General features: G+C 41.6%; 1 protein-coding gene across 1 annotated transcript in view; it reads right to left on the bottom strand.

Moving 5' to 3' along the window:
* Zc3h14 (zinc finger CCCH-type containing 14) overlaps window positions 1–27,012 on the bottom strand; it is a 46,365-nt gene that overhangs the window by 4,967 nt on the left and 14,386 nt on the right. Inside the window, exons 9-12 of the mRNA XM_051150289.1 lie at window positions 23,733–23,888; window positions 8,480–8,554; window positions 3,325–3,484; window positions 2,320–2,552 (exon numbers count right to left, since the gene is read on the bottom strand). Of these exons, the coding sequence (XP_051006246.1) occupies window positions 2,320–2,552; window positions 3,325–3,484; window positions 8,480–8,554; window positions 23,733–23,888 (624 nt within the window). The remainder of the gene's footprint in view (window positions 1–2,319; window positions 2,553–3,324; window positions 3,485–8,479; window positions 8,555–23,732; window positions 23,889–27,012) is intronic.

Here is a 27,012-nt window from a genome sequence, read left to right as displayed (position 1 = left end):
TCCAAACTCCGGCATGTCAAATCTGTCTCTGCACATTAGACATCTTGGGTAAAAATCTAACATCTCTGAAAGTTGCTAGAATTTTTAGTTTTAGAATAAACTTAGCTCCAAATCAGATTCTATGAAGAAGGCAACATTTCTGTTCTAGTGACCCAAGTCTGTCCTCCTCCCTACATGAGAACTGTTACAAAGACCATCATGTGGCACAGATGGGAGCCTCAGTAACTATTATGCCTGATACAAATTTCTATGCTACTTTAGAAAGAGCAGAACTGGAAGTCAGTTCAGCAGTGAACACTTGCTCAGCATCCATAAAGCCCTGGGCTTGATCTCCTACAAAACAAAATAAGAAAAATAGAAAGTAATTTATTTTAGACTTAGGATATAAAAGTTCCTTGAGAATTTCTAAAGAAAACCCAAGAGCACTGAGAGGGGAACCTCCCTGAACTGCCCCATCTACAAGACGTGGCATACACATCAAGACCCAGACCAAGACTAGATTCCAAAGAACAGTGCAGCCAGGAAAATGAAATCGCTGCTCTAAAAAACAAACAAAACAAAACAAAGCAAAACCCCCCAAAACAAGACAAATTTCTCTTCGTGATGAAAATGTGAAGCAATCTACAGAAGTCACGGCTGTTTTCCTATGCTGACATGTTACTTCTTATGTGACTAAAACTCTTCACATTTAAAATTTCAGAGACAAATTCACTTTATACTGAAAGGTGAAAGTGCTGTCATATGACGGGGAGTAGAGGTGTCTTAACATAGACAGCACCTTCAACCACCACCAAAATACCAACCCAAAGACAAAACTTCAACCTGCTTGCACAGGTGAACACCAGAGCTTCCAGGACCTGTAGGAGTCTCTCCAACAGCAGCATGTTCTCACTGCTGCGGAGCGTCACAATGGCCAAGGAAGTGCTCTGCTCATCCTAGCTGTCTCCAATGTCCATAGCACTCACACAAGATAGGGATACCTATGGCTAGCATGTTATCCACATTGTCACTGTTTCTTCCCACATTCCAACAAGGCCTAGCATGGAAACTCACCTTTAAATAAAATTGGGTAGTAGTAACACTAAACATTCCTAATTTTAGACAAAGCATGCAAGGTCAGAAAATGTGCATTACCAATTGCAGTTTTTACAGCTAAATGCTACTTTACTTAGGGTCACACTTGCAACTCCCTCCATACACCAAGACTGTACCCCATGATACTGGCTCACAGCAGGAAGAGCCTCTCATAGCACTTCTCACTCTAGACTCATGTGTCTAGTTTACTGTGTTTTTAATAGCTGAGGAAAAAAGTAGCAATGTATTTTTATGTCTCTGCCAAGAAAATGATTACTTAGGAAACACTTGAAAATTTACTGTTTTACAAGCTTAAGCTGGGTGGTGGCGGCAGATGCCTTTAATCCCAGCACTTAGGAGGCAGAGGCAGGTGGATTGCTATGAGTTAGAGGCCAGCCTGAGTCCAGGATAGCCAAGGCTACACAGAGAAACCCTGTCTTGAACCCCCCTCCAAAAATAACAAAAAAAAAAACCAAAAAACCCAAACAAAGAAAATTTACTGTTTTACAGCTTAAGAAGTGGTGCATCTAAATCAGGAGTGAAAAGTATTGGTGGGGGGATGGGGAGATGGATGAGAGGCTAAGAGCGCTGGCTGCCCTTGTAGAGGACTGAGGATCAGTTCCCAGCAGCCACATGGTGGCTTATAGCTGCATGTAAGTCTATTTCCAGAGGGATCAGACACAGCAGTAGGCATGCATGTGCTGCTGCACGTTCATACATGCAGGCAAAATACTGACATAAACATGAGTCTTAAAATAATAAAAAGAAAGAAAGGGCAGAGAATCGGTGGCACCCCACGTGCTACTAGTCCCTCAAAGCAAGCAGCGGTGGAAGCTGAGTTCACACGAGCACTGCTCACTATGAGCTTCAACGTAAGGTCGTTCAGAGTCCTCCAACAAGTGTCCTGCCAGAGCAGATAAGAAATCCCTTTCAGAGAACTCCTACTATGGTGTAGAAAACACCAGAATTGAAACTCATCTTTCTCTCAAGTAAATTATGAGAGACTGCTGCTGGTATATGGCATCAAGAATGATGGCCCATCCTTCAGCAATCACAGAACACCATGGAACAAGCATGGGGAGAGTATGAAATTGAACTGGTGGGATTGTATGACAGAAGAAAACAGGCCGCTGAACAGGAATATAAATGAGGCCTCAAATCAATATTCACTCAAGATATCACAGGCCAAGATTCCCTTCTCAATGACAGTGGGCTGAGAAGGCAAAGTCTGAGTTCTCAACACACCGTTGGAAAAGCTACCATCTGGGTCCTCAAGCTGCCTGCTCATCAAATGCAACTGCTGTGGGTGGAGGAGACCTCTGAGTCCCTTGTTTGAGGCTGCAGTTTGGTTTACAGGTTTCATTCCTTCAAAGCACATCTCCTCCTCTTGATCTGACATGTATCCTGGGGGGCTGGGGACACCATCCAGCGTCACTATAAACTTGGGACTTGCAGGTTTATCTGGTTGTACAAGATCTCTGCCAGACAGATAAAAAATACCATAGAATTAGGGAAACAAACACAAAATGCTGAGCCTCCTAAAGTCCTCTTCAGCAGAATTGTTACTTCCTTGCTTTGCATTTGGTTCACTAAGATAGCCTTCCTGTTATAGCAAAAGTGGAACTGTAACACGCAACAGCCATGGCCAGCAATTACAGCAACATCACCTGCGAGCCTGTACATATTAGTAATGACAATATCCTCTCAACTTTGACTCCATTATCCATTTGGTCCTTACAGGGTCAGCATGAAAATAAACCAAAAGCCAAACCAAACCAAACCAGAGAACAATTAGCAAGGATGCTCCGAGCGTCCTGCCAGCAGCTCTATTTTTACCCTGACGTTACCATCTCTACATGTGTTTCTTTACTGAACACTCAGTCTACTTTCTTAGGAAGAAACCATACAAGTCTTAGCTATTAACACCCTGCAGAATAATTTACTGATTTTGGTTACCCAGCTCTAAGAGTTCGATTCCCTGGGTGTACATTTAAAAACAAAGCAGAACACTAAACCCTGTATCAATGGAGTTAAATTATACTTGGCTTTTATTTCTACTTAATTAATTTCTGAGCAAGATGAACTCGAATTTTTGAAAACTGAATTTGGCTAACTATTCATGGCCTAGCCAGTGAACCAGTGAAAGCACTGTCTATTGGGAGCTATAGGAACAGGGAAGCTGGGAACTAACAGCTGGCCTGCACTATCTAATCACACAAAGTAGCTACACAAGAAAAAGAAACCATCTACCGTGTCTGCATAAGGTGTCCTGAAAGTACCCGCAGGGCATCTGCAGTCTTCATCCCCGACTCCTGGTTTGGTGTCACTACTATTTCCTCAGACAGCTTTGGCTTCTTCAGAATAAATGATCTTGTGTCTGCATGGACCATGGATTCCATGTCATAGTAATCTGAGCCAAAAAAATTGGCCGTAAATGTTTACTTCTGAATATACCTTTTACTCTCAAAATCATACAAGTGAGAAGAATGTCAATCTCTTATAGAATTATAATTACTTTTAAAGAAAATCAGAACTAATTCTACTCAGGAATAGGGTTGTAATTCTATTCCACACATCTCTTCAGAGAACTCAGCTAGTCTTCCTCACATGGCACATTACAAATGACTTTCTTTGCCTACAGCAGAGAAAGGCTTTCCTGTATCACATCTGTTGAGATATTAACAACACAGTAAAAGGACAACAACTATTTTTTTTTCAAAATCAGAAAGAATCTAATGTTTCCTAAAATTATGATTCAAAAACTGTTGAAGCACTTTTCCAAAATGAGTTCTGTTCATTTTTCAGTGATATTTACAGAAAACACTGCCAGATAAGAATTCAGTCAGCATAATTTCTATGTAGCTAGCTATACATAGAAAGCTATTTTAGAAGGGAATTTTAAGATGAATGTATGTCACACTAACCTTCAGTGGAAGCCACCACAAGCTCAAGTTATCTACATTATCTGTATGGTGTCTACTTCACAAAATGTAGCAAAAACTGAGTTCAGAGTAGATGTGAGTATCAGTATGCGATCAACTGACAAAAATTAACTGGTTCTTTTAAAGACGACAAATAAGTAGACCAAAATTTGGGCTATTAGTTCACTGAATATTTATTTCCTGAGTAACTAAGGACTGTTCTAAGTATGCAGATAAAAGGGAAAAGAAAATCAGACATTTAGATACAACTCTAAAACAGCAAAGCCCAGAAAAGAGGTTGGTAGAACATGAGGTATCTCCTCTAGCTGAACAGTCAAAGAAATGCTAGCTCAAGATGAGAGCGTAAAGGAGTAAAGTGAGTAAGAGCGCCAGTGCAGGCAAGGAAAGCACACGGAGCCAGAAAGGGGCCCTCACAAAACACCGAGGACGGTGAAGAATGTGGAATGACTAGACAGATCATGTGACGGTGTGAGAGGGGGATGGTAAGATGAAGGAAATGTAAAAATCATGTGTCTAAATATTTTGGATTCTGGTCTGATCTATTTGGAGGTTCCTAAGTAGGGAAGTAACACAATCAACCGTTTCCTAGGGAAAAAAAAAAAAGAGAGAGAATATTCTCTTCCCATGTGGGGCACGGTTATATACACCTTTAAAAGTTCAGGCACTCAGAAGGCAGAGGCAGGAGAATGTCTGTGAGTTCCAGATCAGCCATGCCTACAAAGACAAACCCAGTCTCCATAGACAGACAGACAGACAGACAGACAAGATAAGATAGGTTAGATGGGTAGACAGACAGAAAGACAGACATAAAATGTATTCCCTTCATCCTTTCAACACACGAAAAAGAAAAAGTACATGCTACATACTCCCATCAAACTAGCAGGGCTTCACAGGGGCAGCCACTGTAACCACAGACAGGGAAGGCACAATGGATGGAAGAAAGAGACGAGGTGAAAGTAGGATGTACAGGGAAGAGGAGCCAATACAAAAATTTTAATTTTAGATTCCTTTGGTTTAAAATACTCTAGGGTTTCTACTCATTTAGAAAGAAGGTAAAACTGTGCACTGTGGCCCTCTGAAGAGGTAGGTAAGAGCAGCAGTGTTGTGGTAGGTTTCCAGCTGTGATCAACTGCTGCTGGATGCCACGTCCTGCCACAGAAGCCGACTCAGCAGTGTTCCTGCAACGTCCCTGAGGCCGTCTGAAGCCCTTCAATGACAAGAGTCACTGGCTGCCTCCAGCAGAGCCAGGACTTGATCAAGGAACACTCCATTCCCTTCCTACCACTGGTGGTTTCTGTGATATTGCTGCTGTCTCCAGTTCAAACCTCAGCAGGGCACAGAACAGACAAAAAAAATATCGAGAAGAAAACATAGAAAAAGTTAGCTATTTAGAGAGCATCAGGAGAGAAGGGCTGGCAAAAGAAAATGAAAGGCAGTGAGAGCAAAAGGTTAAAAAGCTGAAAGAAACACAGGAATGCAATTGTCACAGGCTATCAAGTTTAGGGAAGTGTGCACTGGAACCAGATTACAGGCCAGAGGGACTGATCCACTAGTGGCTCAAGTGCTTGCTGAGCCAGGCATGAGTGTAGCTTGGATCCCCAGAAGCCATGTATTATCAGGTAGTAGTGGTGACCCACCTGTAATTTCAGCTTCAGAATGCAGGGACAGGTATCCCAGAGCAAAACCAGCCTCATCAGCAAGCTCTGGGTTCAACCCTGCCTCAATGAGTAAGGTGGAATGAGTGATGGAGGACTCCTGACATCAACCTTAGGCCTCCACATGCACATGCACACACACTGCTGTGAATCCACACACAGGTAAACAAGCCTCACCTATGCATGCCACACATACACAAATGGAGTAAGAAACTTGATGGTGCTGGGTGACAATGAGTCCCTGCATAGAGGACAGTTACAGGGTGTCTGCACAGAGACTCACAAAATTGCCAACAAAGACTTTTACTACACACAAAGAAAACAACTGCAAAGGAACAACCTTATTTTCAAAGTTAGAAAAGAAGGAGGAGGAGGAGGAAGAGGAGGAGAAACTGATTCTAAGACAATAATAAAGCAATCTAAGTTAGACTACAAGGTTCTCCAAAGACTGAGAACTAACAACAGAAAGGACCCTGGGAAGAGCAAAAGAGAGGTGTGCTAGAGGGTTCACTTCAAAACCAATGAACCGCTGGGCGTGATGGCACACGGCTTTAATCCCAGCACTCGGGAGGCAGAGGCAGGCGGATCACTGTGAGTTCAAGGCCAGCCTGGTCTACAAAGCAAGTCTAGGATAGCCATGGTTACACAAGGAAACCCTGTCTCAAAAACCAAAACAAAACAAAACCAAAGAACCAAAATACCAAAAACAAAAACCCAAAACCAATGAACCTAAAGCTTAAGTCCATGCACCTATTTTCCCTGTTTGGAACTGTTCTGTACCCATCCCCACCACAACAGTCAAGACTTTAAAATGACTGTGCACTCTCCTGTCCATCACTGCTGGTGAGTCAGGAATGAGCAATCCCTCTCTATCACAGAAAGGTACCACAACAAAACAGTGAGAAATCTGTTTAAAAGGCAGCTTTCGTAGCCAGTCGGTAGTGGCGCACGCCTTTAATCCCAGCCCTCGGGAGGCAGAGGCAGGTGGATTGCTTTGAGTTCGAGGCCAGCCTGGTCTACAAAGCGAGTCCAGGATGGCCAAGGCTACACAGAGAGACCCCTGTCTTGAAAAACAAAGAAGAAGAAAAAACAAAACAAAAAACAAAAACAAAACAGAACAAAAAAGCTTTCCTGAAAACCTTTACCCATTTTGTAGATTCTTTTCCTTGGACAAAGTATGGCTTTAGACTCTCAATAAATTCCAGAAATGCCAGCAACGGTCAAATAATTCAACAGTGAAATAGGAACAGGCATGAAGCAGACACTGTATAATAAGGTCATAGTTCCTCCACGGTCCTGAACTGTGATGATCAGGCTATCATTTGGAAGACCTTTCTTGGCAAAGCTAATCAGGGTGCTCCCAAACTAGTCTGACAGACACACTGCTCTTTACACAGGATGCATACTCAAAAACAAAGTCTAACCCACAAGTCCCAACTCCAGAACCCAGAATACCAAATCAATGTTGTACTGATTCTCTTTTGAAACAGATAAGCAAGAAAATGAATGTGAAAAACCACTAACATGAAACTCGAAACCAACAACTCCGAGAAAACAAGACCAAGGAGGAAAAAGGAAAATGTCAAAGCCATCATTTAACATCCTCAAAGCCATAAGAAACTATTGCAAACATGAAACAAAATCAGTATGTTAAAAAAAAAAAAAAAAAAAAAATCGAAGGAACATGAAGAAAACAGAATAAAAAAGCTGACAGAATAAAGACTGTGCTCACTCATAAACGCTTCAAGTGAGCTGTGCAGTGAAGGTAACAACAACAGGATGCACAGGAGCTGATGGCGTGGGCACAACAGTGCACAGACTTTGGCCTCCACACTGGAACAAGACTTCTATGTGCAATGTTGCAAGATGAAGCAACACCAAGGTCAGGGCGTCTTAGCGCTCAGGCAGGCAGAAGGCAGGAGAGGCAGAAGGACAGTAACTCCATCTCCTTCAAATGGTTAGGATCTGAGATTGATCTAGAGGCAAAAGCACATGTTGAGACAGAGACCTAGGGAAACAATGGCTGTGGCATTCTGGGGGGTAGTGTGGGGAGAAGATTTAGAAAGTGGAAAGCAGAGACAGGAATCAAGGACCAGAGCTGCCAACAAAGAGCAGCTTCACGGGAAACTCAAGAAGTATTAAATGTGGTGGCACATGCCAACACTTGGACATGAACACAGAGGACAGCAGGCTTAAGTCAGTGTGGGCCACATAATAAAAACGAAAACACAAAGTTTCAGGTATCCAATTGTTTCCTGCATTTATTAAGCTAGGAGGGATTGGGGAACCAAAGGCATAGATAAAAACAAGGACCCCACTCCCACCCTGAAGCAGCCCATGGAATGTGTATCTATGGTGAGTAGACTGCCTGACAGAAGCTGTAACAAGACTGTAAAGTGAGGCCAACACACTGGGGAGGATGAGCTGGTGCTGAAGGGGTGGTGAGGCAGCGAAAGTGGGAGGAGGTGAGCTAAGGACACACGCTGCCGTGAAGGTGACCGTGGGGAGAAGGTGGACAGGGACTCTAAGCTGTCTTCACAGCAAGAAAAGTGAGCAGCTAAGAGACAAGGAGGAAAGGCATGGGGAAAAGAAAGTTTATGAACAAGACAAAACAAACAAAAACAAAAACCAACCCACCACACATGGAGGAAATGCAGATCTTACATCCTGGCCCTAAAATCTTTTCATCAATCTAATTGTACTATCTTAGGGCAGGATCTAAGAGATACATGCCACTGAATGAGGAGTAAGCAATGGGAACAGCAACAGAAAACTGCCACATTCAGTGATAATGTAAACATTACCCACCTGGACTCATCTCCATTGTTTCTACCATTACTGGATCAATTTGCAGTCGGGATAACAGTTGCCTCTGTTGAGTTCCTAGAATACAAGTTTTAAGACTTCACTAAACTTAATGGAAATATCAACATTTGTTTCTCAGAAATTACTCTTTGAATTCATCTGAAAGTCCTACAAGTAAAGCTCCTACAACACAATGTGCTAACACTGCAGTCTTCAAATATACCTCTGTTAAATAAACTTGTTTTTGTTAAACAAAAAAGGCAGCAAAGTCCCTCGTGGTGGCCAGTTTTCTTGGATTGCAGAAAAGGAAAGGGTGGAATAAATAGGAGTTGGTCATGTGTGGCCACGGGGCCTTTAGCAGACAGACACACAGTAGGCACGGGAAGTCTGTTTTTTGAACTCTCGTCACTACTTACCTCACACCGCCTCCCCTCCCCCATGACGTCCTGATCTTTAAAAATAGCTAAACCTGTGGGAACTTAAACCAAAACCCAAATACATTCCACAATTACCCTGTCATGAAATTCCTAAAAGACAAACTAGCTTGGACAGATGCAAAACAAACAATGGACCAAGGATGATGCTCAGAACTCGGCACCCAGACCCTCCACCGGCTGCACACCAGACTGCCCGTGAGCTTCAGAATAATGCTCAGCTGCTCAACAGTGTCTCCACACCCAGTGCCTCCATCCCTGCACGTGGACTTTGCCTAATGACGTCATCTTAGGAAGTGTCCTGTCACCACATGGTGTGGTGTGAATGTAAAGCACTGTTCTCAGCCTTCCTAATGCTGTCTGTCACCCTTTAATACACTTCCTTATGCTGTGATGACCCTAACCATAATTTATTTTCCTTGCTTTGTTATAAATGTAATCTTGCTACTTTTATGAATTGTAATGTAATTGCCAATGGTTGTAGGCAACCCAAAAGGGTTGTTCAACCATCAAAGGGGTCACAACCCACAGGCTGAGAACAGCTGATGTAACTGTTTAGATCTATAAATCTAGTTTTCTTTAAGTTGATCAGGTAAAGTACTTTTTACTTCTAAAATAGCTCCTAAGTTCACAATACTAGTTCATTGTATTCTTGAGCCCTTGTTTGGAGAGTTCTAGCAAGTGAGGATGTTCTCTTCAACTGAGTATGCAGCTTTGGTAGGACGCCAACATGGAGAAGTGAGGAAAGGAATCCCTACCTGCCTAGCCAGCAAGATGAGCTGAGTCAATCCTGGTGGCCAGTGGTGACATGTCACAACCATATAGCCCTCACATTCACATCATACTAAAATTCTTTGTCTTCTTCTTCTTTTTTTTTTTTTTTACATTATTTTTATTTTCTAAGTGTGTTTCTAAGAATGTATGTTCACTGCACATGTGCCTGGTACCCATTGAGGCCAGAAGAGGGTGTTGGATTCCCTGGAACTGGGGCTATAGACAGCTATGAGCTGCCACATGGGTGCTGGGAACCGCAGCTAGTGCTCTAAACCACAGTGCCACCTCTAGAACTCCCATACTAATATTCTTAATATCTAATGCGAAATAAAACCCAGTGAACTGATCTTGTCTATCCTCCCAAGCTACATGAATTATGACAAAGGATGGCACACTTCACTGAAATTGTAACCCTTGCTGTGCTTAATTTAGAACAAAAGCATCAAACTACACTATGGAGATGAAATTGGCATGGGTGCAAACAGTGGAGTTAGCAGCCAGTCAACTGCACACTGATGTCTAGTGTATCTAGTGTGTGTAGCTGCACAAGGACACGCTTGCTTACACAACGCAAACAGGAAGATGGCAAGGCTTTGCCAAGCACATCACTGAAAGATGTTTTCACACTTTAAAAGGTACACTCAAGCTAACATCTTACCAGCTGTTCTTTATGAAGGTATTACTTAAGTTTCATCTTCCCAGACTGATATGTACAAATGAGGGTAAATTCCTTTGAAAGTTACCATGGCAAAAACAATCATGGAGAACAGACCTTAATTTACAGACCACCTGCTTAAGCTGTATTCCTGTTGAACAACCTATTAACATGTTGTAAGTTACAGAACCAGTAATAAAATTAAGTAATTTTATAGCAAAATAACATCACAGAAATACTTGAAAGAGAATCATTTCCTCTCAAGTTTTACTTTATCTTAAAGCCCATTCACCTTTTTCAAATCTCTGCCCCGAGCCCCACCCAAAGGACACAAATGTGAAACCATCAAGCGTAACTTAACCAAACCCTGGCCCAAAACAAAATACTCTCCACCTTTTTTGAAGACAGGGCCTCACTATGTGGGCCTGGCTGGCCTGGAACTTGTTACATGGACCAGGCTAACCTTGAACTCAGATACCTACCTGTGTCTACCTCCTGAATGCTGCTGGTATTAAAGGTGTGCCAACACAGCTGGCCCCCTCAAAACATCTAAGGAGGTTATAACTGAATTCTTACCTAGCCTAGCATGCTATATTGTCGCCAGTACTTCAAAATAGCAAGAAAACACATTAGAGCTCCACTGAATTTTGATAGACTTCGAACTGAATTATACACAGCCCAAGCAACGAAGACTTCAATTTCTTTTTCTGTGCTGATCTGCCTCTAAACCAGAGCTAGTCACAGTGTGGAAAGATCAAAGGATCAGCACCTAAAACATATGGTTTACCTTTCTCAACATTTGTTAGGAAGCCAATTATTTTTACATCAGTAGTCTCTGACTGCGTTTCAAACTCTATTCTCTCTTGAAAATCTTCCAGCTGTCTGTTGCATTCAGATGTTGATGTTGATGTTGAATATTCATTCATTTTAACCTCTAAAGATGAAATTTTTGCTTCATTCTGGGACATTCTAACGTTCAAGTCAAAAATGTTTGCTTCCACTGTCAAAATAGCTGCTTTCATTCCTTTAATTTCATTGATATCAGTTGCTATTTTCCTCAAAAGGTGGGAAATGTTGCCCAGCTCATTTAGTGAACAAGAAGCACTTGTCAGAGAGCCTAAGTCAGCCGGCTCTGGGGAGAGGAGAACTGGTGGCGAAAACCTTGAAGACATTTTCATAAAATTCCTGGCATTTTCACAGCCCATTAAATGATTCCATCAAAAGTAAAAGCAACCACCAATACTGTTACCTTTAAAAGTGCTAATGACAACATTTTAAAACCTCCAACTGAAAAAGTAAGGTGACACCATTCTAAACTAAGAGTCTGTACTGTGAAAAGTGAAGCACAGCAGACCAGTTTTCTCTTCTACAGTGAAGAGCACTGGAACCAGCACTGTGTCCTGTAAGTCCAGTCATCAGCGCCTCTGCAAATAAACTCTATTATGACATACAAAATAATCCTCACTTCTGATTGGCTGAGCAGACACACATGATACCCAAAGAACTTTCTATTATTTACATCATATGTTGGGAATTCCATAAATTAAAGAAATATATTCACCCTGTTGTCCACTAAATTATAATTTTGGAGCTTCAGACTGAGTTGCTTTGTTTTAAATTTCATCCTCTGATAGCAGTGGATGATAGAGCCGAGTTGGCACTACCTGTAGGGAGAGGGCAGGGAAGGCAACTGGACTCAGGATCAGATGAACCTTTTTAAAAAATGTATACAAAGCTGGGCATGGTGGCGCACGCCTTTAATCCCAGCACTCGGGAGGCAGAGGCAGGTGGATTGCTGTGAGTTCGAGGCCAGCCTGTTCTACCAAGTGAGTCCAAGACAGCCAAGGCTACACAGAGAAACCCTGTCTTGAAAAACCAAAAAAAAAAAAAAAAAAAAAAAAAAAAAAAAAAAAAAAAATTTTTTTTTTTTTACACAGTAACGAGCTCCACCTGCACACTAACGTAAACTGATGCTGCATAATGCAGCTTATTGGTAGAGAACCAGACTGGTGTACTGAGAATCTAGATTCACTCCTCAGCGCCCTAGGAGGTTGACCAGGTCAGTACAGGGCCGCATATCTAACAATATTTGGGGCAACATAAATTGGTCTTGAAAACAACAACAACAAACCCCAAAGTTAGGTGGATAGGAAAGTGGGGGACAGATCTGGGAAGAGTTAGATGAGGGGAATATGTTCAACAAACACCGTAGATGAAACTTGACTCTCAAAGAATTCGTAACAAAATAAAACAAAACAAAAAATTCTTTGTCTGCCAGGCGTGGTGGCGCACACCTTTAATCTCAGCACTCGGGAGGCAGAGGCAGAGGCGGATCTCTATGAGCTCGAGGCCAGCCTGGTCTACAAAGGGACTTCCAGGACAGCTAGGGCCATACAGAGAAAGCCTGTCTTGGAAAGAAACAAACAAACAAACAGTCTTGGTCTTAGTTTGAAAAAGTTGTTTTCACTTTGGTTTACTCCCCAGGTAAGCTATACAATTTATAAGGAGGCAATAAATAAATAAATAAATAAATACATACATACATACCACCACCACCACCAACAACAACTAAAAAACAGACAGGATTCACCAAAGCCTCCTAAAAAGACTTATCCTGTGTCTGTGCATGGGTGCGCAGGATAGAAGTCCACACCAGCTGTTACTCCCCAATCACTTCTTTACCTCATTTATTTGAGACAGTGTCTCTCAATGAACCCCGAGTCTACTGATTCAGACAGATTAACTGGTTAGCAAGGCCCTGGGATCCTCCTATCTCTTCTCATGATTATAGGTGCATGTTGAGCTAGCTCCATAGCCCAGAAGAACAATCCTTTTTTAAGGGTTTTCTCTGTGTTAGCCTTGGCTGTCCTGGGCTTGCTTTGTAGACCAGGCTGACCTTGAACTCAAAGCGATCTGCCTGCCTCTGCCTCCTGAGTGCTGAAATTAAAGGCATGTACCACCACACCTGGCAATAATTCTTTATTTTTTAAAAAAAATTGCAGCTTCTGCTGGGCATGACGACACATGGTCTGTAATGAGACCACTTGGGAAGAAGGATCAAGAAGCGCAAGGTTAGCATTGAGTATTAAGTAAACTGAACCAGCCTGAGGTGTAGGAGACCCTATCTAACGATACAAAGAGAACAAAAAATTACAGCTTTTGGTTTGCTAGTCAGGTATCTACAGATCACAATACAGAAAAAAGAATCAGGTAGTGTGGCACACACCTTTCATCCCAACACGTGGGAGGCAGAGGCAGGAGGATCGGAGTTCAAGGCCAGCCTGGTCTACAGAGTGAGTTCCAGGACAGCCAGGGCTACACAAATAAACCCTGTTTCAAAAAACAAAACCAAAAAACCCAATCCTCCACGCCCTGTCCAAAACAAGAAGGACAAAGGCTACTAGAGCATACATGTAAACAATCTTTATACATGTCCCTATCATTTACCTGCAAATTAATCTAATTTTTAAAAAATATTAATTCACACAAAAGACAGTGTACAATACCCATAAGGCTCTGAATTCAAATAGAATTTAAGATCACATAACATGTATCCAGAGTCAATATTAAGAATAGCATATCCAGGACTAGAGATGGCTCAGAGGTTAAGGGCACTGTCTGCTCTTCCAGAGGTCCTGAATTCCCTGCAGTAACATGGTGGCTCACCACTATCTATAATGTGATCTGATGCCCTTTTCTGGACTGCAGCTGTACATGCAGGCAAAGCACTGTATACACAGTAATAAATCAATCTTTAAAAACAAAAACTGTGTATCATTATTAAGCACTGTCTGCAAACCAGTTGGTTCACTAGAGGTCACCAAACTATCCAGAAGACAACAGGACAGTGGTCTAACAGAACAAGTCACACAGAAACAAGATACTCAACAGCACAGCACATGACCCCTGCATTGCTTGTGGTGCCCCGTACCAATTTTACATGCAAAACTTAAAAAGACTCATCCAAAGAATCCCATGAAAAGCTCCATCAATAGAGAGAGCATGTATATTTTAACACATTCTTTAGAATAATATTGAAGTAAGTAAGACTACTGTTACACCTATTAGGAAATTAGGACAAAGAAAAGTTTGTATGAGCTAGTAAGGGGCAAGGCTTGGATTTAACACATAACGTTTTAATCACTGTTACTGTACTGGTCTCTATGACCTGTTAAATGGAGCAAAAAGTTACAGAGCTCCATGAAGTGTAAGCACTGATCTACACACACATGCATTATATACATAGCATGCGCAGAATACCACTTCAAGTGTCAAACGTTTATGGATGTGAACCTGTATAACGCTACACTAACATAAGCCTTTTCAGCGCTTACCTTCAAGAAAGGAAGTAGGAAAAATGAGTGAAAGAAACAAAAGCAAAAAAGCTGGCTTGCTTACCACAGATACTATACAGTTAAAATATGATCACTGATTTAAGGATGGGGGGCAAAGGAAAGGATCATAACATAAGGTTTCAACAAACCCAAATAGAAATATATGAACATATATTAGCTGCAGACATCACACAGAAAGCCTCAAATAAACTTCCTGAGGACGGACTTCAAAAATAAACTACAGCACAGTTTCCACATATCTGCTGGAGAAAAGGGAATTTTGGGGGGTGGAGGTGGGGAGGGGTGACGAGAATGACGATGTGGAAGTAGAAAAGAGGCACAGTGGTCTATAGGAGGAACTGAGTACCAGAGAGGAGGGACAGGGGCGTAGCTGATGAGACCAGGGAAGCCACCAGCAGTTACCAGGAGTGTAATAGGGACCACCTGGGGGTTATGAGTGGAGGAGCAGTGTGATTTCTGCTTAAAAGAAAAAGAAATGATAGAATTTTAATTTAGTATTTGAAATTTTTTAAAAAGAATGGAAAAGAAGGCAGGGTTGGAAGTGCACAGACTCAGAGGCCCACAAGTCACAGACAGCGGCTTAGAGCAGAGCAATAATTGCAGAGGTAAGAAGTTTGGTGAATTCTACATATTCTAAAGACAGGAGTCCAAAACAAAACAGTTTTCTGGACATGTCAGGACAGCTGCACTCATGAACTCATAGGGCTGCTCTGGTTGTCTGCCTCCAGTGGCTAGTCCTGAAACAACAGGGAGCGGTTCACAAGCCCTGGAAGAGCTACTGACAAGTTAATGGTTTCTAAGGAGAGTCACTTTTCTTTTAAAGGTATGGCCCCTGGTAGACCAACCATCTTGCAGTGGACGGTCCGACATTTATTAGTATATAGGTAACACAAAGTAAAATCAGTACGCTATTTAAAAGAAGAGGAGGTGCCAGGTGTAGTAGTGCATGCCTTTAATCCCAGCACTTGGGAGGCAAAGGCAGGACAGCTGTGAGTTTGAGGCCAGCCTGATCTACAAAGCAAGTCTAGGACAGCTAAGACTACACAGAAAAACCCTGTCTTGAAAAAAGAAGGAATTCTCGAAATTTGTGGACAAATTGATGGAACTAGAAAGGATCATAATGAGTGAGTTAACCCACAAGCAGAAAGAGTCAAATGGTATATACTCACTTATATCTAGACACTAGCCCAAGGGGCATGTCCCATAAAAGTCTTCACTTACCAGGAAAGTGTGACAGAGCGGAAGACTTCCTACTGGGACTCTAGGTGAGAGAAGAAAGGGAGAATGGGGAAATAGAAGGATCCAGAGGGTCCTAGAAACCTACAAGAAGAACATTATGACGGGTAGATCTGGGCCCAGGGGTCCTGCTCAAACTGTGGCACCAGCCAAGGACAATACGTGCAGGAAACTTCGAACCCCTACCCACATCTAGCCAATGGACAGACATTCTCCACCGTTGAGAGGAGAGTGGGGACTGACTTTCATACGAACTCTGGTGCTACATATTTGACCATGTCCCCTGGAAGGATAGCAGGCTACCAAGAAGAGACTTGATACCCTATGAGCATATACAGGGGGAGGAGGTCCCCTTAGTCACAGTCATAGGGGAGGAGAGTAAAGGGAAAATGGGAGGGAGGGAGGAATGGGAGGATACAAGGGATGGGATAACAATTGAGATGTAATATGAATAAATTAATAAAATATATTTTTTAAAAAAGAAAAACCACAAAAAATATATTTAAGAAGATGTTCAGTATATACACTGAAGACAAAGATGGTCCTTTATATATCCTGCATTGATGCAAACATGATACAAATTTAGGCATGCAATATGTTATTTCCATGCTGCAGGAGAGCAGCAAAAGTGATAGCTCCTAATTAGTCATGTGATCACACAGCCAACAACTGATGCTCTACAGCAGAAGATGCTGTTAAGCTACAAAGGCAGATACGGTACTTGAAATGTATTTTTAACTTAATGCTATTTTACAACTTACAAAGGCTTTATTGAAGTAACTCAATCATAAATGAAGGACACCTGCTAAGGAAATAATTTTGGAGAGTAAGGTAGGACAAGTTAAAGCCAGACAGAGCTGGGCATAGTGATACCAACAATATCAACACTCAGAAGGCTACATAGCTACTTCTATTCCAATGTGAGCCAAATAGTGAAATTTTACCTCATAAACAAAATCTAAAGAAAGGAGGGCCACTGACAGAGAATAAAAATGAGAAGAGTAAAACTTGCAAAAAGTATTTCCCCCACAGAAGAGCACAGATTTCCATATATGTACATAATACCCATTCCCAAAGGGAGTGACATGACAATTTAAGCCCATCACAGTAAAATGTAAATACTAATTGCACAGAGAACAAACCAACAACAACAAAAAGCTAATTAAACGTTTTTTTTCCACGCCCGGCTTAATTAAAACTAAAGAAGAAAAATAAAAAGATTTACTTATTTTGCATACAGTGCTCGGCCTGCATGGATGCCTGCACACCAGAAGAAGGCACCAGATCTCACTATATATAGATGGTTGTGAGCTACTATGTGGTCGCCAGGAATTGAACTCAGGACCTTTGGGAGAGCAGCCAGTGCTCTTAACCTCTGAGCCATCTCTCCAGCCCTCTAATTAAAACGTTTTGTTTGTTTGTTTTTTGCTTTTTTAGACAGGGTTTCTCTGTGTAGCCTTGGCTGTCCTGGACTCACATTGGAAACCAGGCTGGCCTCCAACTCACAGCGATCCACCAGCCTCGGCCTCCGGAGTGCTGGGATTAAAGGTGTGTGCTGCCACACTCAGCTTAATTAAAACTTCTTAGAGGGAGGATAAGCGTCCAGGTGTTAGTCAAGCATTTGGCACTCTAGGTAGATCAGCTTGGGGAAGAGTGAAAACTTCACTTAATAGGCAAGAGAAGAAAACAAGTAAACAAAAGTTATGTTAACAACAAAGGGGAATGCTTTCTAAAAGCCTTGGGGGTGGGGTGGGGTGGGGTGGGGCAGCTCAGCAGTTAGGAGCACTAGCTGCTAAGAAGGGAGATCAGTTCTCAGCATGCACATGGCAGCTCCCAACTGTCCATAAATCTGTATCTGACAACTCTTCTCCACAAGCAGTAGGCATGCACGAGGTGAACCTAAGAGCATGCAGCCAAAACACCCAGATACGGAAATAATTCTAAAAACACAAACCCTCAAACTCTAGCGACAGTTCTGTAGCTAAGTTGCTGTTCATATTTACTTGTTAATCTGTTTAGCTTGAGACAGACTACATAGCCCTGGCTGTCCTGGAACTCACTCTGTAGACCAGTCTGGCCCTGAACTCAGAGACCCAACTGCCTCTACCTCCCAAGTGCTAGGATTAAAGGTGTGCACTACCACATGCAGCAATTCCTGCTCTAGCAGAAAACCAGAGATCAGTTCCTAACACTAACACAGGCAGCTCATAACGGCCTGTGACTCCAGTTCCAGGGAAGCAGCGCCAACTTCTGGCCTCCAAATGAACCTTTGTAATAGGGACTTCCATAAGCTGTTGTTGTTGTTGAGACAGGATCTTGTACATACTAGGCTGGCATCATACTTGAGGACGACCTCGAACTCAGGGAGATCCACCTGCCTCTGCCTCCCAAGTGCTGGGATTAAAGGTGTGTGCCACCGCAGCCTGGCCAACACATATTTTGTATTATAAAATACTTTACTTAAAGATATGAGTATAAATACACCACATGGAAAAGTCAAAGGAAATCCATGCCTACATTCATTGTAGTAAAACTGCAGAACAAAGACAGAGATGATCTTGGGAACAGCCAGAGACAAAGAACAGATCACTTATAAAGAAACAACGCAAGTCCAGCTGCCTCTGCCTCCCAAGAGCTGGGATTAAAGGCTTAACATTTTCTTAAAATGCTCAAATAAGCCTGATATTTAAGTGTTTATTATTTTAATAGTATTTAGATTCCATAGGCATTCAGGAGGAACTACTCTTTTTTCCCCCATTTTTATTAAATATTTTTTAATTTTTTACATATACATTTATATTATTGCATATACATACAATAAACTACCTACAGCAAGAAGAACCATGAAAAATTATAATTTTACATGTGTTCGGAGCCAGCCCGGGGTCACTCAAGGCTATAAGAGTCTACTGGCTATGGAAAGATACTGACGCCCCGTTCCAAAGCTAACTTCCTCCTTTCAGCCCCTGCAGATGTTGTTTAGCAGGTTAGCTCAGGACTTTCCGAGAGATAGACATAGTTAGCTAAGGTAAGATAGAAATTGTTCCAAGAAAAACCACAGGATGTTCCCCTAATGGTATTATCTGGAGACATTCTCATGGCCCCCCTACTGCTTAGTTCCTGCCTCCACCCCATTTAAGCTTCTGTTTTTGATTCAATAAACGGACCTTGATAGGAACGCTACTTGGTCTCACCTCTTTCTTTCCTGTCTCATCCCTCAGGTATGGCTCCCCTCTCGACCCCATAATTACTGGTCCTGCTGGACGGGACATACATGTATGGATGGGTATCTTGTCTACATGCATGTTTTACCACCTCCAGGCAGTACCTCAAGAGGCAAGAAGAGGACAAGGGGAACTAGAGTTTTATAGATAGTTACGAGTCACCATGTGGGTACTGGGAATTGAACCTAGGTCCTCTAGAAGAGCAATCAGTGTTCAAAATGGAGCCACATCTGCAGCCCCACCTTCCTTCATTTCCCACACCAGGAGTTGGCACTCTTTATTTTGTTCTAGAAGAATATCCAATCTGTTGCAACTACTCAACTCATATCGTAGTAGTTTTCATTCATGAATTGGTACAATTAGTTTCAAATAAAATTTGTTTACAAAAACAGTACCAACTACTATTATTTGGTCACCAGTCATAATTATAGGAAAAACAATACAAATGTTCAATTTTACTCATGTTTTCAAGACAATGTTAAAGTGTCATTATCAACAATTAGTTTCTTTTCATTTTTTGTGGGTGTTTTTGGTAGCTAGATTGTTCTTAGGACTGAATTTAAAGAGTTTATTTTAAGGCAATTGTCATCCTTATAAAGATGAAATGGTTATATCTTTGGCCAACAGGAACCTTTTTAGATGCTGGTTCTAGATCTTTTGCCATACTTCTAATAATAGCTTTCTTTGCTATCATAGTACCTAGACACTTTAAAAGTTATTTTAACTTTTCTAGCATTTAATGAGGCTAAGGGAAGAGACAGAAGGAATGTATGAAATCAAAGATTTCACAGAACCTAGAACAATTCTTAGTTCAGAAAGAATAAAAAACTATCTTCCTAACATCAGCTACTGAAGGGGAGGACACGTGGGAGTAAACTGTACTGCATGGTCAGAGAGAAGCAAAATTACAAATACTATGAACATCAGATTTCTGTTTGAAAGAAGTGGGTAGAACCTAGTTTTTTTATTTCTGATCATAGTAAATAAAAGTGATGAAAGAAACTTCAGTCTCTCCTGATGAAAAAAAGGAGGTAGCAAAAATAAAAATACACAAAGGAGGGAGAACAATTAGCTAAAAGCTACAACTTCCCAATGTGTTAGGCACCAAGGCCAAACCAGGGGCACCAGAGGAAGGATGCCAGGAGAGAAAAAGTAAAGAAAACTTAAGATTTTAAGTTGGAAGAACTGGGGCAGAGACAACAAAGAGAAGTAAACAAGGCTAGCGAGGTAGATGGTTTAGCAGGTAAAGGACTTGGTGCCAAACCAGATCACTAGAGTTGGAGTCCCAGAACCCACAAGTGGAAAGAGAGAAACAGCCCCCACAGGTTGTAATCTGACCTTTACATGCATGTCCACACACCTATACTCATTAAATACATGAAAAAACAAAAAAGATTGAACATAGAAATTAATGCATCTTTAAGTACAAATTTTCTAACAACAAGCAAAGTCTTTAATGATTAAGGCTGGATGATATACTCAAGGGAGTTGACTAGCAATCTCTCTACTTTTGAGAACATTAAGTTTTTCCATAATAACTAAAAAAACAACTTTGGGTATCAACATGGCAAAAATGGCCTTCTTAACAAAAGCAATCTACAGATTCAATGCAATTCCCATCAAATTCCAACACAATTCTTTACAGACCTTGAATGACAATACTCAATTTCATATAGATAACAAAAAAACCCAAGATAGTGGGAAAAAAAATACTGTACAATGAAAGAACTTCTGGAATATCACCACCCCTGATTCCAAGCTGTTCTACAGAGCAATAGTAATAAAACCTATGGTACTGACATCAAAACAAGCAGATTGATCAATGGAATTGAACTGAAGACCCAGAAATAAACCTGCACACCTATAACACTGTATTTTTGACAAAGAAGCCAAAACCATACAATGGAAAAAGATAGCATATTCAACAAATATTGCTGGTCTGATGTAGAAGAATGCAAATAGATTTGTACTTATCACCCTGTACAAAACTCAAGTCCTGGATCAAAGACCTCAACATAAAACTGGATACACTACATCTATTAGAAGAGAAAGTGGAGTACAGCCTCGAACTTATTGGCATAGGAGACAACTTCCTGAACAAAATACCAACATCTCAGAGTCTAAGATCAACAATTAATAAATGGGACCTCTTGAAACTGAAAAGCTTCTGTAAGGCAAAGGACGTCATCAATAAGACAAAACAGCAATCTAGAGATTAGGAAAAGATCTTCACTAACCCTATAGCAGATCAAGGGCCAATATCCAAAATATCCAAAAAGAACGCAAGAAATTAAACACCAACAAACCAAATAATCAAATTTAAAAATAGGGGACAGAGCTAAACAGAGAATTCTCAACACAGGAATCTCAAATGGCTGGGAAGCATTTTAAAGAAATGTTCAACATGCCTAGTTATCAGGGAAATGTAAATCAAAGTAACTCTGAGATTCCATCTTACACCTGTCAGAATGACTAAGATCAAAAACTCAAATGATAGCACACTCTGACTAGGATGTGGAGTAAGGGGACATTTCTCCATTGCTGATGGGAGTGCAAACGTGTACAAGTACTTAGGATATCAATTTAGAAGTTTCTCAGAAAATTGGGGATATATCTACCTCAAGACACAGCCACACCACTCCTGGGCATATACCTGAAAGACGCTCCACCACAGCACAAGGATATCTGCTCAACTATGTTCATAGCAGCTTTATTTGTAATAGCCATAATCTGGAAACAACGTAGATGTCCCTGAACTGAAGAATTGATAAAGAAAATGTGGTATATTTACACAATGGAATACTACTCAGCTATTTAAACAAGGACATAGTGAAATGGATAAAACTAGAAACTATCATCTTGAGTGAGGTAATCGAGACCCAGAAAGACACACACGGTATGTACTCTAATTTATAAGTGGATATTAACTATAAAGTACAGGATAACTATGTTACAATCCACAGACCCAAAGAAGTGAAGTAACAAGGAGGGCCCAAGGGAGGATGTTGGAATCTCACTCAGAAGGGGAAACAGAATGGACATCAGAAGTGGACGGAGGGCGGGAACTGAGCTGGAGAGGGGGTGGGAGGGTTGAGGGAGAAAGAACTGGGAGAAATGGAATCAGTGGGGGGGGGGCAGTAAAGGAGGCAACTCTAGGACAAGCTAGACATTTAGGACAAGGGAAACTCCCAGGAATCTATGAGGGTGACCCCCGCTAAGACACTTGGAAACATGGCATATAGAACCAGAAGCAGCCACCTCCTCTAACTAGGCACGGCCTCCAATGGAGTGACGGGGACAACAATCCACCCACAAAACCTTTGACCCAAAATTTGTCCTGAGTACAAGAGGCGCAGAGATAGAGATGGAACAGAAATTGAGGGAACGGCCAACCAATCCCTGGCCCAGCTTGACACATGGCATGGGAGAGAGCCCACCCTTGACAATATTAACGACACTCTGCTATGATTACAGACAGGAGCCTAGTATAACTGCTTTTTGAGAGGCTTCATTCAGCAGCTGATAGAAACAGATACAAAGACACACAGCCAAACATTAGGGGGAGCTTGGGGAATCTTGGGGAAGAGGGGACGAAGGAATAAAAGAATCATAGATGTCAAGGACACCACAAGAAAAACAGAATCCGGGCTGGAGAGATGGCTCAGAGGTTAAGGGCACTGACTACTCTTCCAGAGGTCATGAGTTCAATTCCCAGCAACCACATGGTGGCTCATAACTATCTATAATGTGATCTGATGCCCTCTTCTGGCCTGCAGGTGTACATGTAGGCAGAACACTGTATACATAATAAATAAATAAGTCTTAAAAAAAAAAAGAAAGAAAGAAAGCTGGGCATGGTAGCGCGCGCCTGGGAGGCAGAGGCAGGTGGATTGCTGTGAGTTCAAGGCCAGCCTGGTCTACAAAGCGAGTCCAGGACAGCCAGTGCTACACAGAGAAACCTTGTCTCGAAAAACAAAAAACAAACAACAACAACAAAACACAGAACCAACCAACCTTGGCCCATAGGGGCTCACAGAACCAAAGAGCATGCATGGGATGGACTAACCCCCGCCCCCCCGCCACATTAACAGATGTACAGCTTGGTCATCATGTGGGTCCCCTAATAACTGGAGCAGGGGTGGCTCTAACTCTATTGCCTGCCTTTTGGATCCCTTTCCGCTAACTGGGCTAAATTGTCTAGTCTAAACAGAAGATGTCCCTAGTCCTGCTGCAGCTTGATATGCCAAGGCAGGTTGATACCCATGGTAGGCCCCCCTTCTCTGAGGAGGAAAGGAGGGGAATGGGGAGAGACTAGGAGGAGAGGAGGGAGGGATGCTGAGGGTGAGATGCAAAGTAAATCAATTAATAAAATGAAAAAAACCTTAAGCTCCTGAAAAGCACCGAGTTCTCTGTAAGATAGATTCTTTGAGTACCTAATTCATTGCTTTCTTCATAGTATAACTAATATTCCATTAAAACGTATCCAAAGATATTTAGAAACTTTGTCTCGAAAAGATGAAAAAAGAAAAATTTAGTATCCCATGGATAAAGTGTAAGAGTGAAACTTTTAGCTCTTACCTTGAATTTTTTCAGCACCATCTCCTTTGGCTTCATCCTCTTTAACAGGGGGACCTATCCTGGGGGCCCGGCTCTGCCCCTGGACCATCTCTGCTAGGAATTCTTCTTGAGAAGCTCGCGTTCTGGGAGCAACTGGAAGTGTTTGTTTTTGTGGAACTTTATATAAAAGCAAAAGAAACAAAAATACAACCATGGTTACCACTTCAAAACTCCATGGTTAACAACATGTATTAAAATACAAATTCCATCCTTGGGTTCAGAACAGTTAAGGTGTTCAAGACAAAAAAACTAGTTTTTTCTTACAATATCCCTGAGACAGACATTCAGCTTGTTCGCCTTACTTGTGAGCAAGCAGCACGTAAAGCTTGGATCTTGGCAGTCAGGAGGTTGAGGCAGTAGGACTGCAGTGAGTTCTGGACCAGACTGAACTATATAGTAAGAGCCTGTTCCAAAAACCCAAAACAAACCAACAAATTATATATTTAAAGCTGTATGCCATGTTACAACATGTATGAAACAAGCAGATGCGGTCACTCATCATCTTACAGGGACTCAGACTGTAACTTAAGGGAAGTAGGCAAAGGATGAATGTTCCAACGTTATTTTTAAAACATATTTTTGTGACAAGGTCTCACTGTAGACCAGGCTAGTCTCAAACTCACTACATTGAATATCATGGTCTTACTCTCTTGTTTCTCTTTCCCTGGTGCTAGGATTACAGGCATGTAGAACCAGGTTCAACATTATCACCTGAAATGTGGGAATCTCCAACTACTTTTTAAATTGTCTTTTTAGAATTACGTGTTTTGCCCACATGTATGTATGTGTACTAGTGTAGACCTGGTGCCCGTGGAAGTCAGAAGAAAATGTTGAATCCTTGGGAACTGGAAAGGAAACCAGGTTCTCTGCAAGAACAGCCAGTCCTCTTTCTTAACTGCTGAGCCATCTCCAGAGCCCTATAGTCTACTCCTGAAATAGCTGGAGAGACAGTTGTTAAGAGCACTGGCTGTGGTCTAGGAGAAACTGGGTACAATAAACTGGTATTATAAAGGATCTATTAAAGTAGCTTGGGAAATAAGCTGCACAAAGACTTAGTAGTACAAACTAGTCTTGTCCGAAACTGTAGAAAGGACAATTTTTATAGCTCTAACACAATCAAAATTTAGGTTTGCTGAGAATATGTTTCTATTACAATCTGTTCACTAAGAGTGGGGCATGGTGGCACATAACTTTAATCTCACCACTTGGGAGACAGAGACAGGCAGATCTCTGTACCAACCTAGTCTACACACTGAGTTCCAGGACAGCCAGAGCTACATAGTAAGAATTTGCCTCAAACAAACAACAAACAAAACCCAAAACACCCCTCAAAAAGATTTGTTCACTAATATGCTGCCAATTAGGCTCTATTTCCATAACAAAATGAGATAACCTTGATTTACAACTTGCCCATTAGGCCCACTAGCAGGGTAGAGAAGATGTTCCCTACAGGAAAGCCTTCATTAAGCCCCAGTCTGCCATCAAGTCCTGGTTATTTTCCAAAGAAAAGCTTAATTCTGCCATGGGGAAGAATGACCCTCAACTACTACTATGGGGGATGGGAACAAACGTGCGCGCACACGCACGCACTAGTATACCTAAGTAACCATGACAACATTTTTGCTGTGTTAACCTCCCATTGTCCAAATGGCCAGATTTTCAGTCTCCTGTCTCTAGATTGTTCAAACTGTGACTTGGAGGTGGGACCTGACAGCATATATGGAGTGTATAAGCCCAAGATATAGCTAGCTATACAGCTGGTAAAATTTTCTACCAAGGTTGGCTCCCTTTTGTGCATTGTCCTGAACCACTAAAAATATACTTTATTGGGGGGGGCTGGAAAGATGTCTCAGGGGATAAGAGCACTGTCTACTCTTCCAGAAGTCCTGAGTTCCATTCCAAGCAACCACATGGTGGCTCAGAACCATCTATACTGGAGTCTGAACCCTTCTTCTGGCGTACGGGTGTATATTCAGATAGAGTACTCATACATAAAATAATTAAATATTTTAATATATATACTTTATTAATCTGTGCATATTTAAAATAATTCTTTATTGGGAAAGTATATTAATTTTGTAATAGCTACTCTTCCAGAGCACCACAATTCTATTCCTGCACCCACATGGTACCTCACAACCATCAGTAACTCCAGTTCCAGGGGATGCAGTGCTCTTTTTTGGCCTCCATGCAATCAAAATATTCATAAACATAAAATTTTTAAAAATTGCTGGATGTTGGTGGTGGCGGTGCACGCCTTTAATACCAGCACTTGGAAGGCAGAGGCAGGCGGATCGCTGTAAGTTGGAAACCAGCCTGGTCTACAAAGCAAGTCCAGAACAGCCAAGGCTACACAGAGAAACTCTGTCTTGAAAAACAAAACAAAAAACCAAAACAAAACAAAACAAAAAGTCATGGAAATTCTTTAAATTTCTTCTCTAAGCAACATCACTGGTACATTAGAAGACTGAACGTGAACAGGCAAACTGTCAGAGCTTTTATCTGATCATCTTCAAGGTTAAATGGGGATGAGGAGAAACAGAAGGTAAGTACCAAAAATTGTTTACTTCGATTCAGGAAACAGTCAAGTGTGACAAAGGTCAACTAGAAGAATGCTGCAAGGGTGACCATCAAATTCACAGTACAAATTTGAAGATAATTTCAGAGTTGGTCATCTCCATCAGCTTAGTATAACAAAATTTTGCACTGGCTCCAACAAATGAAAAGTTGCGCAGGATGGAGTAGCAACAGAAAACAACACTTACACTTGATTTTAGAATGTTTTCTGCAAGAAAATTTTGTTGTAAAAACTTGCCGCCTCGGTGTGTGGCGTGTAACCACATCCGTGCTGCTATTGAAGCTAGGACGGAGCATGGTTCTCTGCGCTGCACCATTACCAGGCCCCGCCAAGGAAAGAGGTGGTCTGTTTACAGGCTGGTTTTAAACACATTTCTTTCTTGGGTCTAGGGATGTGGTTCAGTGGAACACAGCTTTCCAAGTATGCATAACACTGTAAGTTCAATCTACCAGCATGGCAAAAAATAAAATACAAAGTTTCTCTAGTTTCAGCAACTTCTTATAATCCAATTTTGTTCCTTTTATACATAAGTACATATGTAATTAAATTAAATGGTCTTCACTTTTTCCAAAATTCTCTTGATAATTTGTTGAGTACTATCTATTTATACACATGAGACTTTACTATGCTCAAAGAACTCCATGCCCATTTCTCAAACTGGTG

This window comes from Acomys russatus, chromosome 1, assembly GCF_903995435.1.
Source record: "Acomys russatus chromosome 1, mAcoRus1.1, whole genome shotgun sequence".
NCBI lineage: Eukaryota > Metazoa > Chordata > Mammalia > Rodentia > Muridae > Acomys > Acomys russatus.
Note: the sequence above shows the minus strand (reverse complement) of the source record. Positions and strands in the feature narration are given on the sequence as shown.